Genomic DNA, 19,266 nt, shown 5'->3' with positions numbered 1-19,266 from the left:
AGGAGCTGAAGGAAAAGGCACAGGCATAAGTTTAATATTCTATTATAGTTTTCCTCCATTCATTGTATTAGCTGGACAAACACATGGAAACCTCCCCAGAAGGACCATTATTATCCCTATGATCCAGACGATCCAAGTGTCAGTTCTATGTGTGCCTGACTGTTCTAATTTATCCCTGGATCAGTGCTATCTCCTCCTTGGCCAGCTTGCCCTCATCCAGATATGGGGAAGATGGGTACCACTTCACATTTATGGCCTTGAGGAGTCTGAGGGAGAGTCTATTGTTCACATTTAGGTGGTAGGAGAGCAGTCCTTTTCCACTAGTAAGCTCTTACAAATACTACTTGGAACAGGTTCACAAAGTGCTGTTGTCATCTTTTGGAATCCTGAAGTCTCCAACTTGCAGCCTGAAAAATGTATGAACAACTCCAAGCTATCAGTAAATACCCATGTAATGTTTGGTTGCTTTGTTTAATAAGCATCAGCTAAAACAAAAGTAAATGGAAATCACTTCTCCCCAAGCAAATAAAACTCTCCAGGACAGCATATTTTACTGGAAAATTTTATGGCAATTTTTTTTTCTTCTTTAAGTTCCAGAAACATATCCATATATGGTCTACTTGTCAGGGACAATAAATAATGATGTAATAGAAAGGTCAGCTTTGTGTCATTTAGCTACAGGATGTTGATGAAGTGGAGTTCTTCAGATAATGCAACAAAGAAGAACTTTAGGATTGGTACAAGTTTCTGCTGTGCATCTTCAAACAGGAAATCTGAGATTGGGAACAACTTATATTTTGGCTTGTATTCGCTGATCATGGGGTGATCCAGAAATAAACTCCAGGCTTCAAAGCGAGCGTGTTTCAAAGCTGTCCTGCAGTTGATCGAAACATCCAGGCAAAGCAGGGAGACAAATACCAGCGAGGATTTTCTGAATTAAGACTTAACCAAGGAGATAACCCATTTCAACGCCATTATTACCCTTTTATTTCAGAACAAAAAGGTAATGAAAACATGCATGTTTTGAATTTATTTAGTACTTTCAATCTCTCAATTCATTATGTCTATGCAAATATTTATTCCTACAGCAGTTTGTAACCTAACACCCTAACAGTCTTGGAAGCATTGTGATTTGCTTTTGCTTGTTTTGGGTTGGTTTTTTTTCAAATATGCCATAAAACACTGTCTGGTGTTAAACAGAACAGTAGCTCTGTCATTTCCTTATTTTTATTTTACTCACAGGTGGTGCCTGTATCTTTGTCTCTAGAATATCTTGCTCAGAAATCAATGCTGTAGCTACAACATACTCAGGTAGAATGTAGTATGCAAGGCACAGTGTGAATGAGAAAAACTACATCAATAAATAAGTTCTTTAATTTCTAGTTGGTTTGACATGAAGCTAATATTGCACTGATTTCTGTGTGGAATAATATGTTCTGAGAAGAAATAAAAGCTTGCAGGTGTATGATTTCCCACAAAGAATTTGCACAGAATCATGATTTGGTGGCATCAGGGCATATGCCATGCTGATAGGTGACCCGTTTTGACAGCTGAGGCTGAAGAAGGGGATTTGTTTGCTCAGAGGATTCCTTTGGGAAGCCAGGCTTTGCTCCTTCAGCACTGGGCTGGTGGTTTGAGTGGCTTGCATAAGCTGTCACTACAAAGAACTTGCCTGTTGCTGCAGCAGGACAGCATGAGGTGTCATCCTTCTGATGTCTCAGCTCTGGCAGATATAACAGGCACTGAAATCTTTCTGTTTTTAAAAAAATCACTTGCTTCCTTGTAGTAGTTATCCAATATAATACCCTTGTAAAACTGCAAAGTTTATCAGGAAACCGACCTAAAATGTAACAAAAATGTGAGTGCTTTAAGTGCTGGAAGTTGTTCTGGTTTCCATTGCCCACGGAGGATCTGTCCTGAAAAGTGCTACAGTAAGAACTGATGTAGAGGCTCAGTTTGTTGTGAAGACATCCAGCCGTGTTTGCCTTCCCCCATGTGTGCTCCTGCTGCTTTCAGAAGTAAAGACAAACATGTGGAAATGCAAACACAGATCTGCAGAAGCAGGAGCTCAACAATTCCTTACAAAAGGCAAAATGATGAAGCTGCTCCTCTACTCTCTTTTGCAGCCTACAAAGACTCGGTTATGTTTTCACAAATGTGGTTTATTGCACTCTGAGCCATAAATAACAAGGTTCTGTATTCAGTTACAAGCTGACTGGAATAAACTCAGCGCAAAGGCAGGCAGAGTCTGGCTCTGTTCCCTTAATGACCTTGTCACTCATCTGCCATCTTTCTCTGACAGAAATAAGTAATTCTGCTAATTCTGCTGCCTGGGATCTATTGAGAGGGGACAGGCAGCCTCGCTAAGCTTTCCTTTAAAGAAGTGCTATCAACAGGGACCAGTTGTTTCAGATGCTAATGGTATTGAATTGCACGGTTCTGCATGTTCAAAGCCAGCCATAATCCTTGTTTATTTATGTTGCATCAGGGATCAGAGGCCCATTCTCCTAAGCACAGTATGTTGACAGAGCTTGTAGTCTGAATATAATAGCAACCTAATTGTGTTTGTCTCTGGCTTTTGCCATCATGTAGGTGATTACTAGTACTCCCCTTTGTGAGTAGTACCTTTGGTTTCAGAGATCGAGCAGGTACAGCTGTTCATCAACACAGGTTAGAAGGTCACAAGCATATTTGCACAAGTATTTTATTTCCAACCTTACCTTCTTGTCACTGGATGCATCTAAGTTGCCTCTGTATGGCACAGGCCTGATTGCACATCTGAATTAACAAATTCTCACTGAAATCAGGATAGTAAAATTAATATCAGGACCAGACTCTATGTGGAAATGGTGGTAAATTTAGATTCCAGAAGATCTTGTCAGATTGACCTACTAAATGGCAGCACAGACAGCAGACTTCCAAGATATGTCTCTGCCAAGAGAGATCACTAGCATTCAGACCCGAAAGCAAAGCATTCTCTAAGAAATAATATGGGCCCTATACCCACAGCTTTAAAAATCAGGTTCTGCTGTCCCAGTAGATGCTGTGTGCTACCTGCATGTGAGGATGGGCTCTTGGGCTGCCAGGGAAATGCACAGTACAGTCAAATGTTAAAACATTCCCCCAAAACCTGCAGCATTTAACATTGAAATCTAATTCAAATACTTCAAACCTACATTAAGCCAGCTTAGAGCAAGGAAATAGATTCAAGCTACATTTAGAAAGGCCACTTTGGCCAGATCTTACTAATCCAGACTTGTTCAAATATTTCTAGCAACTTTTTTTTTTTTTTCACACCTTCATTACAGAAGGTGGAAAATATTTAGCTTGTAGTGTATTAGCTTAGTGAGCTTTTATAAGCCTGTGGTTGGCAGTTCACTGATGGCCTCAGATGGGGTAAACTTAGCCTTGCTCTGTCAGCTGAGCCAGGGCACTGCCAGGTGATGCCACGGAGTTTGGCCTCAGGGAAAGAAGGGTAAACCGAATCAGGCTGTGGTGCATTAGCCTCCAGTCAAAGGCATGTGCTCAGCCTGTCATCGCAGCTCAGCTGTCTCACTGCAGCTTCTTACAGACACAACTCAGAGCAGTGCCCCTGGCCTGTGGTCCTGCAGCTTCAAACAAAAGCGTCGGCAGGTGGAAGGGAGGGCGGTGGCTCTGCTCGCACCACTCTGCAGGGAGCTGTAGGGAAGAAGGCATGTGCCCTGCCTCCTGCCAAACTCAGCCACAGCACACAGGCAAACTGCACACACACACTCGTCTGAGCAAGTGGAGACAGCAGGGGGATGCAGGGACAGCTTCAAGGCCAACTAGAACACTCTCTGCGGGGGTTCAGGGCAGCCAAGACTGTCCCTGGCTCTCAATAAGGACCCAAAAGCTCCTGCAGCCCAGGATGTGACCCCACACCTTCATCGTGTTTGTGCAGTGCAATGAGTAGAACTGAAAAGTTTTCTCTGTTTTGAACCCTTTCAAGTTTCTCCCTGCAGGATGGATCAGTGATGGGAGCTGCAGCCAACACTGTTAATTCTGAACTCTGTGGAACTCCTATCAAAATATTTAGATTAGTGAGGCTCACCAACATGCAGGAGAGGTTCTCCCTTTTTTCTGTGAGTGGGTTGGACCCAGTTAACCCCTACAAACGATAAGAGGATGAAATAGGAGTAGGAGTGATCCCCACAAATTTAAAATCTCTTTAGCTCCTTTTGCCTTAAGAATGTGTGGGGAAAAAAAAAAAAAAAAAAAAAAAATAAAAAGGAGGGAGGGGAAGAAGGTCCAGAAGTGGCCTTTATACCTGGATCCATTTGGATGCGGTGAAGCAGCTTTATCAGTTAGCTCCTCTGTGCCAGGGTGTGGAGTCCTGTTGGCAGAGGTTTCCCGTATGGTCCTTAAAGCCCAGGCTCCCACAGAAGGCACTGCAACACTCAGATCAGAAGCACAGCAGCGGTGGATTCACTGCCATAAGGATGCTGGCAATGGGACTGGGGAGGATACAGAGGAGGAATCCGTGTCCCAGCCTGCACTGGTGCAGGTTGCCCTCAGAGAGGAGCAGTTTCATCTCCATTCTTGCCTTCTTCAAGGATTCATTGTGCATCACCTTCATTAGGAGCTTACGATCAGATCCTGCCCTTCCTGCTGACAGCTTGGTTTAGGTTTCTGAGTCACCACTGGGGCCAGGTCCCTACATTCAGGCATTGCAATGCTGGATGCTGCAGACGACTGCTGGATGTTCCCTCCAGCCGGTGGGTTCCACACATCTGCAGCTCACCAGTCACTACGTGAGTTCCTAGGCTGAGCGACTATGTAAGTACTGCCCAGCGTGCCAGGGGCTGAGCAAGCCAAACAGCAGCAGAAGCTGCTGGACAAACAAAGCTGTGTCATGGTTCCTAGCCAGCTGCTGGCTGGAGAGCAGCCAAAGGCAGGTACCGGAGCAGCGGGGGCACAGGGAGGCTATCAGCAGTGTGACGCCTGGGCTTGGATCTTCAGGACAGCAAGGGTCATAGCTGAGCTGAGGCACTGACTGGAGAAGGGAAACAACAGCAGCCATGAGAGATCTGGCTGAAAATAAAGGAAGAAAAAAAAAAAAAAAAGAGATGAAAAAACACCAAAATTAGGTTGCATTATTTACAGTAATTGAAGGTTTTATTCTGGCATTTTTCATGCCTGTAAAATGCATCCTTTGTTGTTAAATGTTATGATGTCAGTCTGAAATCTGCTCAGCTTCCCTTTACCCTGAAGACTTCCCACTTCTGGAGGGAGCTTAGAGCTTAAGATGGCTGTTGATGTGGGAGATATCACCGTGTCTGAAGTGAAAAGCCTAAATCCAAGATTTTAAGTTACTTGATTGATTCAAGCTCTTGCAATTTCTTCAAACTGTATTTGGGGAGCCGTCATTTCCTCTGGGTCAGGACTGTCTTTTGGCTGTGTGCATAGCAGCAAGGGCTGCTGCAGCAGGGCACTTTCCTGGTGTCAGGCTTGTGGCCTGCTGGACCCCTCTGCTGTCGGTGTCAGTGTGAGTGCCCAGGAAAACAGGCTGAGCTGGGTGCTTGGTGGAGAGAGCTGCTGTACGGTGAAAGGGAGCTGACAGCTCCCTGGAGGCTCCCATTGCTCCTCACCCCAGTGCTCCCCATTATTTTACACAGTTCTTGCTCAGTGCTTATAAAATCAGACCAATTCTGCATTGGCTATTATCTTCCTAAAAGAGGAAGATAGCTTTTCCACCTCCTCCCATAAAATAAACCCTTGGTTCTTGGACACTGATGGCCAGAATGCTCTCTGGCATCCGAATGAGATCCTGTTAGAGCATTATACCATTCATGGTATCAGTACTTCCCTATCACTGCTGGAAATTCTGCAGTATTTTGAATTGTCTTTGCCTTTTAGAGCCCTGCAGTGGTGGTTCACAGTCATTCTGTGATTGCTGAGTGTGCCAAATGTTTCCCCCTTCTCTCATTTCTGTCTCACTCGTGACCTTGAACTTTGTTCTGTGAAAAAGCAAAAAATCAGAAGTGAAACAGAACAGTGTGGTGCTGCTTTCCTCGTTGAGTGAAAGAGTCACTTCAAAGCATAGCTTTGCACGTTGCTTGAGAGATCTCCAGATAAGGTGGAAAAAATTACAAAGCCTCTTTGCACTTTATGGTGCAAAGGAACCTGTCCTTGCAGAAAACCAGAAAAGAGACAAACCTCTCCCCTTAATTTCCTGCAAATACAGCAAGAAATAAAACCAACAAAAAGAGACATCCATTGGTTTTCTCCTAAATAAAATTCAAAAAATTGTCTCTTTAATCTTAAGGGGATTTCCTTTAACTATTTTTCTCTTGAGATGTGGTAACCAGAATAAGCAGATAAAAACTTGCCTTGCTTGCAACAACTTCCCCTTTTTTAAACACCAGCTAAACCAGTTATTTCTGTGTAATTGAAAGGAGTTAGTTCATTCAGTTTTCATGCAGATTTTAGCTGATAACGTTCTCTCCATGGTGAAGGATTTCTGACGGGTTTTCTGGTCAGCCTAATTAAGAGGCAGACCTGAAAATCAGTACAAGATAGTTGAGGTTTTTTCCATTTTCCAGATTTTGATGATCACAATTTCCTTTTACAGGAAAGCAAAGAATTATAAAAATGGCTACGACGGCAGCAAATACTCAAAGACAAACGATAGGCTGTGAGGAGTACAGCCTGTACAGTAGCCTGAGTGAAGATGAGCTTATTAAGATGGCCATCCAGCAGAGCTTGGAAGAGGACCCGGCGGGTCAGCCAGCGGCCCAGAGCCCCCAGAAGTCGCTGGTGGCCCGTGCTGGTGAGGTGGGCGCCCCGAGCCGCGCCAGCCCCCACAACCCTCCCTACCGCATCTACCCCTGGCAAAGGTAAGCGAGTGCCAGCCCGGGCTGTTCCCCCCAGAGAGCCCTGCCCAGGAGGGGAAAACAGGCTCCCTGTCAGTGCCCCTGCTCTCTAATTAGCTCTGCCAGGCGGCTCCTGGGCGAGTCTGTCATTAGTGTCAAAGCTGGAGTCTGCTATAAATCCAATGAGGTCAACAATTTACGTGCTCATAGCAAGAGGAGGATTTCCTTGATGTTGTCTGTTTTAAGCAACAAATATAGTGAAAAAAGGGGCACAGCCAAGCTTTCCTGAGCAACAGAAACCCTCCCAAGGCCAGCTGTTTCTTTTCCCCACTGTATGCCAAGCTTAGGTTTTGCCAGAGTGGGAACAAAGCATTTGTTATGGGAAAACATAAGAGAGGCAGAAAAAACAGGTGTATAAAACAGTGGTACCTGATTACCTGTTAAACACTTCAGTTTTTAAAGGATGTGCTTGTTTCAGATCAGTCTGACTTCAAGCACACCACTCTTAACCAAGAGCAACTCCAGACACCAAATCGTGGCAGCATCCCCCTCCCCTGAAATTCTGAGCTGTGGTCACAGAGGCCTGCTGACAGTTTCAAACCCAGATATTGTTCCCCTTTCACTTTAAAAAAGGCAGATTTCTCAAGGGGGATGGGAATAGATTCCAAAGTCACCTCCAAAGCAAGGAAAAATATCCTTTTACACTTTTAAGTTACTTTAGTTTTCCCCTTTTTAATAAATTGACAGTTACTGAAGTTCTGTTCCTCCTCCTTTTTCATAACTCCACCACCCTCTGATGTCTTGCTCATTACCACCTGTGGTTGTTTGGTTTCCAAGGCTGGGAAACTAGGCGCAATTTGATGAGCAGTAAGCATGTGCATAGCTGTGGAATCAGGATGCTGTGCAGGCAGCAGTCCTGCTCCCACCAAAGACTGGTTTCTTGGTGTGGTTACTGTGCACCTATACAGTCAGCTCTCCTGTAGAGACCCAATGCAGGGGACAATAAGGGCTTCCCTGGCCATTTGGTCCTGTCCTTGTTGAAGGTCCTTCAACACCTGCTATTTTGGCAAAAAGCAGCATTAGCAGTTCTGTGCATTAATCTGCCCCACCTCAGCCCAGCAGTGTTAGACCTCTCACAAGAGAAAAAATCTTTGGAGCTTGTAGCACCAAATCTGTAGCATTGTTGAGCTCTTCTGCCACCTGGGAAGGCAGAGATGGAAAGGAAGCCGACATCCAGTAGCTCTGGGTCCTCCTCTGCCCCGACTTCTGACCTGTTTGCATGGCACTTTGGAGGTGATGAACATCACCTCACCTTGCTTTGTGCCTGTTTCCTGTGTGGTGGTGGTAGGGTTAACCACACTGTTGTCTTATATGGTCATTTGAATCCCCTGACGCTTCCTCAGAGGGCCAAAAATAAACTCGAGCCGAGTGAGCAGCTGAATCCAGTGCAGAGCAAGCCCTGGCCATCTGCTTTTATTCAAAGCCCTGACCGGCAGGCTCGCTCGCTCCGTCTCTGTGGATGTGTGTCTCTGTTTCTGCCTCAGCATGACCTGTTTCTCCTATTCGGAGTATTTCTCCTTATTTCATTCATGTCATCGCCACTCCAGATTGGCGGCCCAGCAGACAGGCCGTGCTCAGCCATCCAGCTCGGGGGCAGCCTGGGGGGTCAGGCGAAGGTACGACAGCAGCCTGTTCAGCACATCCCAGTCCGTGTAAGTGTCTCCCTCTCCCTCTCCTGTTTTCCCCTGCAGCCAAAACAAGCCTTGCTACCCACTCTCTCCCTGAGACATGTCTTCTGGGTGGTGATGGTGCCTGGTGGGGGGAAATGCGGAGTTCATCTGGAGGAGGTCTCACTGACACCTGCACCTCACCCTCGCCGCACTCCTGTTCTTGTTCCAACCTCCCCACTGCCCCAAGCCTGTGCTCTTGCAAGTGACCCATCTCAAATACCCTTGCTCTCTCTCCCTCTTCATCTCTCTCCATCCCCCCAGTGCTCATGTCCTGGGGACTCTGGGTCCAGTCAGAAGCTCTGAGGTGACAAGGACAACAGGGCAAGGATGACTGCACTGTGGTTAATTTAAATAGGCTGGCTCACTTATCAGCAGGATAGATGAGGCAGGCAGGTGCTGAAAGTAACTGCATTGGTATTAAGTTCAGTGTTCAGGAACAGGGAAAAGTGGGGGGGGGAAATGTATCACAGCACATAAAGCAGGTGAGAAAGTCCTTACTTCAAGTAAGTATTTTATAAATGCTCCCAAGATGCCATGCCTGCTGCCAGCCATACCTGTGCTGTCCAGTCACACTAAGGAGGGCTTACTTGTCCAAGGAGGAAACTGCCTTGACTGACTGATCCTCCTGTTTTGCTGTTGGCAGAGGCTGCAAATAAGCTTTGCTGAACACAGTCATGGATGAGAAAAGCAGTGGCCCAAGCTCTGTCCCTGTGTGTAGTGCCTGTGTGTAGTGCCTGTGTGTAGTGAAAATGTGTGAACCGTGATGGGTTTATTACAGCTCTCTGCAGTGCAGAATAGAATCATGCACCTGCCCTTAGCTATCAGATGACAAGAGGAAAGTGGTACAGCCAGCACTTCCCTGCGTCCTGCAGAAAAGAAACTCCCCACCTTTTCTATCTACCCAGTTCAAATTTTGTTTGATCCATCTTACACGTCCCTCCCTGGATGCACAGGCACAGTGACTACCCTTTCACCTCTCTTCTTTCACCTCTCACCCAGCTCTACAATCTCCCCCACCTCCCCCTGCATCCTGGCTGATTCTGACTGTTCCAGACCCTCCACTGGCATTGCCCTCCTTGACATTGTGAAAACCTCTTCCTGCTACAACATGAAAGCTGCCTTATCCCAGTCACCTGCCAGCCTCTCTTGGCCACACTGTAATCACATCCTCTCACTAGGTGCTCTGCACTTCTTGCATGCCTCTTTGATGCAGTAGAAAACTTGAGGGCAGGCTGTTGCTCTCCACCAGGTAGCTGCATAGAGTTCAGTATACAAGAAGGCTGATAAATTATCCCTCCTCTGCTGCCATGTAGAGCATGGGAGCATAGCTGGGAAATCCCAGGAGAAGATGATGGTATGACTGGCATTTTTATAGTCTTAGTCTCAGAGCTAGGCAGGGATAATATTTGGCTTCACCTGGGGAAGTGGTGTTCCTTCATCCTGCCTGCATCTCTCCAGGCTGTCAGGAAAAGAAGGAGCTTCTTGAACCATTCCATGCTCCACTGAACCTCTTCTTCAGCACTCAGAATTGACTTCACCAGACATCTCATCTGCAAGGGGTATTTATTATCTTGCCTACTGGTCTTTGAAATGCAGTAATTCTTTAGAGTTGCCTATAAGGTTAAGATTTCATCTTCAGGCTACCTCCGTGTTTTAATACTTGTATTTTCTATAGCTGATGAAATCCAGGCAGCAGAATGTGATAGGTTTTTATAACAGCAAACTGTAAGTCAGGCAGAAAACAAGGATTTCACATGGAGATTCATTAAACCTTCTGTTCTGATCTGGAATTTTCTTGGCTAAAGCATCCACAGCCTGGTCCAGCAAACCCCCTCATCTTACTCAGGAATCATTTAAGGTCAAGGAACCCAACAGAAGTTTGCTTCATTCAACATCTGAGGGCTTAAGCAGAATAATAACTGATTCTTCACACATTTTTAACCCCAGCCCAGATCCAAGGTACCTCCTGCTTTCCCTGAGGTCTCAGATAATGTGATTTACCTTGCATTTGCTGTGAGCCGGCCCGTGCACAGACTCCTGCCATGGCCCACCTGGCATGCAGTAATTCATTAAGCACCAGTAATTATATCATGTGCCCAAATCCTGAGGTCACAGCCCTACAAGTGTAACATGAGCCTTTGTGCAGAACAACAGATGGTTTCAGCAGCCTTGTGCCAGAGGTGTTGAAAGATGAAGATCCCCCACCTCCGCCTCCTCTCCCAGCCAAAAATGCCAATAGCTGCTGTCAGCAGACTCCAAAAAAATGCTCAATTTCAAACACCTGTATAAAAATCTATTACATGTACACAATTTGGAATGTTAGGTTTAGTCCCCAGGGTACTGTAATCAGTATGGAGATACAGCAGTGTCCCTGGGACATCCAGCCAGCAGTTATCAGGTCAGTCGATTCCTCCTGGGAGGGCTGTAGCCAGGACAGCAGCTGCATGTTCTAGCTGTTATCTTCTCAGGCAAAATGCCTGGCCTTGTGTCTCATATCTCTCTTCATTCCAGTGCTGCTATTTTTGTGACCCTACTGTCTTGAAAACACTGTTTCCATCTATAGAGAAGGAGCAAGTGGCACCAAATACTATTTCACCTGGGAAATGGTGTCTTTACCCATTCTCAGGCACAAAGGTTGAGATCACCTGTCCACTCCTGGCCCTGAATTTATCCTCAGAAAACCAGATTGGTGACTTCTTTCAATGCTAATATCAGTGTCTATGCCATAGATTGTGTGCCTTTGGGCAAACTGAAATTAGTGAGGCCTGTGTGAGTTTCAGACTGTTGGTCTGTCCAGCCCCTACAAGCCAGTGAAGTTCAGTGCTGCTCCTGTAACTCCCACAAATTGCAGAGGTTGCACCAGTATGCTGCTTTGTGAGGACTCCTGTGCTGACCTGCCCATATTTTTATGTCTCTGATCTCACTCTGTTGTGGTATTTTAGACTTCTTGTCATAACTAGAGTTTCTGGTTGTTCCCATCACCACTAGCCTGCATGACCTCCACCACGTGCTGTATTCCTGCCCTGGCAACGCCAATAGTCTGAGACAAGCACCTCTCTCCCGCATCTTGCTGTCTTCAGGACTGCAAGATTTTCTCTGTAGAGCTAGTTCAAACCACAAATGCTCCAGTGCTTTCTACAACTTCTTGTTTTCTGGCTCTGAAACTACAGCCCACATTCATTTTTTGCAAGTCCCCATTTGAACTGGTAAAATGCTTCTTCCTTCACAGTGTTGGCCGTGCTGAATCTTACTCATTAAGTGCATGGCAATAACAAAGCTGTGGCTGCCTTGTCCCAGCACAGCTCAGCTGCAGCAAAAGCAGGTGCCAACACTGGAAGGCACAGCCCACCAGCATGCACAGAGCTGCTGCCCACCACGGGCAAGGGTCCTGCTGCCTTGGCTGCAGATATGAGCTCCCCAGATCCCCACCTCTGCCATTCTACCAGCAGCCTCAGAAGGGGTGGAAGGAGTGGAAGGAACCAGGTGCTGCTGACCTGGGGAAAGTGGCTGCCAGGCAGTGCTGGGACTCCCACTGTGTGGGGAGACTCACAGGAGCTGACTGTTGTTCTGCAGCAGGATTGGTGTGCCCAGGTCCGCCCTGCTCTGCAAACACACAGAGAGCTCAGGTAAATGGGTTGCTGCCCAGATTGTGCTGAATGCACACTTGGCAGAGGGATTTGGGTAGGTGGATTTTTTTTCATTCCTCCCTGGATGAAGAAAGGAGAGCCAAGACCAACACCCCAGTGTTGACATGCTCTAACCAGAGCTCTCCCTTCTTCAGTGGTCTGGCTAAATTCTGAAAACAGGATTACACATGGAAATGAGAAGTCTCTTAAAAATACAAGAGTAAGATTTATTGATAATTTCTGTTAAATCCACCTGCAAGTCAAATCTAAAAATTTCTTCAAGGATATACACGGGTAATTCTCTTCAGAGTTGTGCTTATTTAAAAGATCTCATGTGGAAGCACCATGCCACAAGGGACAGCGAGGTGATGCAATCATCAGAGTCGTGGACACTCTGTAGTGTGTACAGCACTGTCAGAGCCAGTCTTGCACAACTCCCAACATCTAAAATATAAGTGTTTGTGTCAGATATTAATTACACCTACCTAGTTTCCTTACATTCTGAGGAGAGTGATCAGTAGCTCCAGACAGAGATTCTTCTGATCTGCTGGGAGTGACAAAATTAGAGAAGACAAGTTTCATCTTTACAGGCTCTATGGTGTCTCACTGTACAATTACGTGCTATATAGGCTGCAGGGGTTCACTATTTTGGGAAAATATAACAGTGATGTTGCTGCAGAAAGCTTCTCAGTAATGAAGGAAGCAATAACCAAGTTTTAATCTTGTTTTAAAGAGAAATTGACCCTGTAGTGGCAGCAATCAGGGATGGAGATGAAAAAGCAGTATGCAACATGATGAAATCAGGACAAAACCTTTCTGTACCTAATAAGGATGGCTGGATACCCCTCCACGAAGCTGCATACTATGGCCAAGTGGGCTGCCTGAGCCTGTTGCAAAAAGGTCAGTGAAGTTACAATTACAAAAGGAAAAAGAACATGGATAAACTAAAAGGCCAAATTAGCAGTATTTCAGTCCTAGCCTGGGGCTGTATATGAAGCTTCTTTCCAACCTCCCTGCCTGTATATTAATTTCACCTTCTCTTGGAAAGTAGGTTTCCAGACTGAAGCCTCTAAAAGCTAGGATATTTGGGAGAAAGTGATACAGGATAGATTCTGCCAAGCCCTGGGATTCTCATGCTCAGGCCTTGAAGCTGAGCTCTCTCCTGCTATGAGCTGCTTGGCTGCTGCAAGCTGACAGGAATAACCGCAGTTTCCCCTGGGGGGAGATCCAACCCAGCATCTCTTTGCTGGTGCTTGAAGTTAATTACTGTAGTTTGTTTTCAAACTGCGGCTGAAGAACAGTTACTCAACAACTTTCTGCATCACTAGTGGCCAAAGCTGAATATTTTAATCTAAACTGAGGACAGGTTTCCATACTCAGCCTGAGTTACAGTAACATTATGGTATATTCCTAATTTACATTGCTTATGGAAATGAATAAAGAATAAAAACTTAAACCCCCAAGGATTTAGAAGGGTGGTGGTGCTGCAGATAGTTGTGCACTACATGCCACAATGACTTTGGGCTCACCATTCCTTCACAGCGTACCCAGGCACCATTGACCAGCGCACCCTCAATGAGGAGACGGCTCTCTACCTGGCCACCAGCCGGGGCAACCTGGACTGCCTGCTCACCCTGCTGCAGGCTGGGGCTGAGCCCGACATCTCCAACAAGGCCAGAGAAACGCCGCTCTACAAAGGTGAGTAGCTGCTTTTCCAGGGATGCTGAACTCTTCTGGCACCACCAAGGCAGAACTGCAGGACCACTTGTGATGAGGGGCTCAAGGGCAGTGATTAGCTCTTGTTTTCTCCTTCCCTGTGGTAGTCCTCTATCTCCTATGCCTCACCTGCCATGCCATGGCCTTTCATCTCATGAACAGAGATAGGAATAGCAGCTGTCCTGCAGGGTGCAGGCTGTGATGATGTGCTGAGAGTGAGGGGTGAGATTCTCACTGGGGCCCTAAGCATGGGCTGCCTGCACAATGTCCCAAACTTACAGAAAGCTGGGTAGTGAAGGACTACATATGCTTTGTTAAATGGTAGGACCCAAATAGCTGTTGGATGGGCAAGTACAGTAACTACAGACATGCCAGTGACTCATATACTGTGTGGGTCAGCCCAGGCTGTGTGCTATGGGACAGTTTTCAAATTAAAAACAGTTCAGTGAGGTAGATAAAGTATTTAACACAGACACATTACTTTGCTGCTGGTTGAAGAGAACATTTTTTTCTTTTAGCAGACTAGCAATATATCCATGATATCACAAACATTCACAGGAGACTTCTCACACCTTCCTGTCCAACGTCCTTTGCTCCTGCCATGAGTTTTTAGCACTCTAAAATATTAAAAACACATATTACAGGTTAGAACAACAATCTTGCCTCCAAACTTGGATGCCTAGCATTAGAGCTACATTTAAAATGTTTTTGTTTTAAAATTCTGGCTTTTAGTTGACCAGGGAAAAGCTGTTCAGCTGTGCATTAAACACACAGTAGTTGTAGCAGCAGTAGCAGTAGCAGCAGTAGCAGCAGTAGCAGTAGCAGTAGTAGTAGTAGAAGTAGAGGTCATAGTAATAATAATCACAACAACAATGATATGAAAACACCCTTTAGACAGAGAAGTTAGTAAGAATGGATTATCCTTGATGCAGTATCTTCTACACTATCCTATGATAACAAGAACAGCAAACAAGAGTTTAAAAAACTGTCATAACAAAATAGTCATCCCTCACATGTAAGCAAATTAAACTCTGCAGAGCTATGGATCGATAATTACAGAAATGTCTAATTACATGGTTGGTTTCAGTATACATATGACACCTGTTTATGGGGGAGAGCACCATGGAGCTATTGCAAAGAAAGAATCAGTGGGACCTCTGTGAGAAAAATACACTATTATTTCAAAGAAAAAACTAATTGTTATGAAATGTGCTTCTCTTCTGTACATTGCACAACAAACCATTAAGGTGCATGGGAAGCCTCATGATTTGGGGTTCAAAAAGCTATGGGACAAATTAGAAGAATAAAAATCAACAAAATGCTATTAATTATTAAGAAACTATCTTTAGCTCAGGATGGTCTTGAGCTATAAATTGAACTATAAATTGAGAAAGTGCTACTGAGCTACACAACTGTTGATTTGAGCTTTTCTTACTTTCTTCTCTACATGGATCTTTATCTGCAGTCCATGGCAATAAGATAAGGAGTCAGTTTGCACAGAATTTGGAAAGAAAGTGTTCAGGTCACATGATTTCTGTAACATATTTGTTCTTCATAAATTACTTCGTGCACCTTATCACCTCACTGTGTCCCTTTGGTTTCCTGTTGGTACAAATGTGCAGGGCCAGATTCCCCTCGGTAGCAGACTTGGCACAATCCCTGCACAGGACACTTATCCGGGACCAGCTGAAGACTGGCTTCACTGCCACATCCTTTCTGAGCCTCAGACAGTGTCACTTGGCAACAACCTTTGCTCTCATACAGGCTTAAATGGATCTTTGGTCTTACTATGGCCTACTTGTATTATATTGCCTTGGGCTACCTGAAATGGATGCCCAACACCCAGAATACTTTCAAAAGCCTGTCCTAGCCTCTTCCCTTTTTTCTAAACAGCTTGTGAGCGCAAGAATGCAGAGGCTGCAAGGCTCCTGGTGCAGTACAATGCAGATACCAACCATCGCTGCAACCGAGGCTGGACTGCTCTCCATGAGGCTGTCTCCCGAAATGACCTGGAGATCATTGATATCCTGGTGAAAGGAGGTGCCAAGATTGAGTCTGCAAATGCCTATGGGATCACTTCTTTATTTGTGGCAGCTGAGAGTGGGCAGCTGGAAGCTTTGAGATACCTTGCAAGATGCGGTGAGTACAGCTTACATGCATCTATTCATTTAATTATTAATAATTCAGAGCTTCCCAGCAATTCTCCCTGTCTCATTTTTTCTGCCTCTGGAGGCAAGGCCTAGCCTGAAGAGACACTAAAACCCTGTTGCTCCTGATGATGGGACTGGGTAGGGTCTTTCACAGAGCATGAAATACATGGTCTAGAAACACGTGCTTCTTCAGCATTCATTCAGGGTCACCTGCTCTGGGAAATAATGTGGTGCTGTCTGACTGCATTTCCTTACAGCTTTCTAAACCCATACTGCTGCACACACATAGCCTAAAATCCAGTCAGTCATAAAAGACAGCTGTAGGTGGTGATAGATGGCAGAAGTTGAACTTCAGCCAACCCCATCTGCTCATGAACGTGCAGTGATGAACAAGGTTAGCTGTCCTCGTAATGTATCCTCTGAAAATAGATAAAGCACTACTGTAGAGTTTATGGGTTTATATCAAATAGAAGCAGATTCACTGTCCCTATGTGTAAGTGTTCAAACATATAAACACAGTGAATTTGAATCTAATTTACACTAAAACTATCTTTTATTGCTCCACTCATGTAAGACAGCTTTACAATAAGCACAATACACTTCACTGAGGCATACTTTATTTTCACAATGGACTAATATCTTACATGTAAGACTTGGGTCCTGCACTTGCAAAACAAGAGCTTACCAGTGATGAAGATAAGAAAAACTTTTGAAAAAATTAGAAAGATTAAGAAAGATATGAGAGTTGGGAAACAAAAAAAATGTGTTCAGCTGCCCAGATAGTCTTGTCAAGAGAGTTTTGTATGACCAGTTAGTGCATTATGCTGCCTATGACTTAAGAAACCAAGCCAGAATGTGATTTGTGTTTCAAATTAGATAGATATTAAGATTTCCTTAAAGTTCAATTTTGAGAAAAATGCACAAAACACCAATAAAACTGTCCAATTGTTTCAAGCCCTGAAAAGCTCTTCTAAGCATCCCAGGAATGATATCATTCATTTGTTTATGATGAGCAATTTTCATAATGAAAAGGGTTTCTTTCTCATTAGGAGCATAGTCCTGTGTTATGTTTTGTCACTGTAATTATCCTGATGTTTCCAGCTACAACATCTTCAAAGGGCCAAACACAACACAGATGTTTCAGCTTAGGGTGAGAGCCCAGGGAAATGTCCTCATTGGCAGAGAGTTTTCATGATCAAACAGAAGACTGATTGGTTTCTTTATTGGAGTTTAGAAGCAAAACTCCAGTGAACTGTCATTCCCATTTAGGATACACATAGAGCAGCCTTCCTGAGAACACCATGGTACAGTATATGACAGCCAAAAGCCAGGCTTAAAGGTCTTAAATATCTACAACAGAAAAAGCTAGATTCCATATTGTTTATGGCAAAAAAGTATTGCCTTAGTTTATACTTGCATGTTATTTATTAAACAAAGCATACATTAGAGCTCAAGAAAAAAACTCCCATATAATCCAGTAGTTCATTGATAATATTTATCTAATTTTTATAGTAGAACTTAACATTTGAAGCCTAACTCCAACCCTCATGAACTGAAGAGATATGGCCTCAGGTGCTAAGTTTTGAAATGCAATATTCATTGATTAAGGCACTCCCAAATAAAACCTGTTTAGAATTGTTGATCAGCACCATGCAGTGGTCATTTTTAACAGTATTCTTTTATCCTGGATACATATTCAAATCAAACTGGAGTATAAATACTATAAATGTGTATTTATAATAATTACAGTGTGACTATATAGAGTATAAATGATAAATTTAAATAAATATATAGCATAGATATCCATAGAATTTTAGAGAGCACCTATTGGGATGATCTAGTCCAAACTCCTGCTCAGGAATAGTACATATACATAGTGTAAACACATAAAAATTAATGGAATTGCTGTGTTTGAAGGAAAGGCCATATAAAGAACAGCCCATTGATTTTTTTTTTACCTTTGAGCTACAGATGAATGGAGCCTGGACTCATGATTGGGACCTAATAGTTGCCACCCATGATAAACTGCCCCTCATAAAATTCCCATCATATTATAAACCAATGTAAATCTATGATATAAGGGTGATATGACTGTGCCACCTCTGACATGTCAGTGTTCACATCTCCATCTAGCACATTTCATATCTCCAGTCATAGAAATATAAGTGTTCATTCAAAGTATGCTCCTCACATCTCATCTTAACCTTTGGGTGCTAAAAGGTTTTCTTCCTTCCTAGGTGCTGATATAAATACACAAGCCAGTGATAATGCCTCTGCTCTTTATGAAGCCTGCAAAAATGGACATATTCCTATTGTGGAGTTTCTTTTGTCCCAAGGAGCAGATGCTAACAAAGCCAATAAGGATGGCCTGTTACCTCTTCACATAGCAGCCAAGAAAGGGATTTGCGAGTAAGTTTTAGTTAGTTTTATGGTGTTATCTTTTAGAAAAGGATCCAAAGTCCTTGCAAAAAGAGAATGTAATGTCCCAGAACTCATTCTGAGTAATGTGAGCAGGGCAGATACCAGCTGAGAGGTGGGCTTTCTGCACGCAGAGCTCAGGCTAGAAACTGTACACTGGAGAGTGTATTTAGAGATTGGGATGGGATGGGGTGAGCAGGAATGTGGGGTGAAAGATTCCTTTTATTTTAACAAGACATCACTTATTACAGCTAAATAATATAACGTATCTTGGAAGTGGGTTAAACTGAAGTCCTCAAAATATTCTTGAAATATAACAGAAAAAGTATTGGTGGGGAATATTAGTCCCTAATAGCTTTTCCAGCATGGCTTGCAATCATTTCCCTACATGAATGTCCTGGTTTAGGCCTGTTGTGATTCTTCTGCAAAAGCAGAAGATGGTGGATTTGTCTCTGGTGTGCTCAGGTTTTCATAACAATCATTCAGTTCCTGACAGCAAGAAGTGGTTAAGTGAATCTCTAGGGCATAAGTGAGATAGAATATGGTGTTCAGTTCTGATATCCTTCCTTTCAGAAATCTTTCAGGAAATTGTAAAGGCTTCAGAAAAGAAGGACAAGAATTTCTCATGGTCTGGAAAATATATTTTAGTAGTGAGTGATTAAATAACTCTTAATTGTAACACACAAATTCATAGAAAGACCCACTGCTTTCCTTCTGAAATTAAATGTGTTTGGGATAGAGCTGAGCATATTTTTTAAACAGAGAGAAAAGTAGTGGAAAAAATAAGCAGAAA

General features: G+C 44.0%; 1 protein-coding gene across 4 annotated transcripts in view; it reads left to right on the top strand.

The window, feature by feature from the left end:
• Positions 1-19,266, top strand: part of ASB2 (ankyrin repeat and SOCS box containing 2) — a 44,953-nt gene that overhangs the window by 14,639 nt on the left and 11,048 nt on the right. The window contains exons 1-8 of one of the 4 annotated variants that reach the window (XM_058829869.1): positions 796-1,003; positions 1,243-1,311; positions 6,593-6,857; positions 8,441-8,545; positions 12,923-13,089; positions 13,732-13,887; positions 15,799-16,044; positions 18,293-18,464. In XM_058829869.1, the coding sequence (XP_058685852.1) occupies positions 6,613-6,857; positions 8,441-8,545; positions 12,923-13,089; positions 13,732-13,887; positions 15,799-16,044; positions 18,293-18,464 (1,091 nt within the window). In that variant the 5' untranslated portion in view covers positions 796-1,003; positions 1,243-1,311; positions 6,593-6,612. Of the gene's footprint in view, positions 1-786; positions 1,004-1,242; positions 1,312-6,592; positions 6,858-8,440; positions 8,546-12,922; positions 13,090-13,731; positions 13,888-15,798; positions 16,045-18,292; positions 18,465-19,266 lie in introns of those variants that run through there. The other 3 variants (XM_058829868.1, XM_058829870.1, XM_058829871.1) reach the window with 3 other exon arrangements.

Source organism: Poecile atricapillus, chromosome 1 (genome assembly GCF_030490865.1).
Source record: "Poecile atricapillus isolate bPoeAtr1 chromosome 1, bPoeAtr1.hap1, whole genome shotgun sequence".
Classification (NCBI taxonomy): Eukaryota; Metazoa; Chordata; class Aves; order Passeriformes; family Paridae; genus Poecile; species Poecile atricapillus.
The sequence above is the reverse complement of the archived record's forward strand: the minus strand, read 5'-3'. Positions and strand labels throughout refer to the sequence as shown.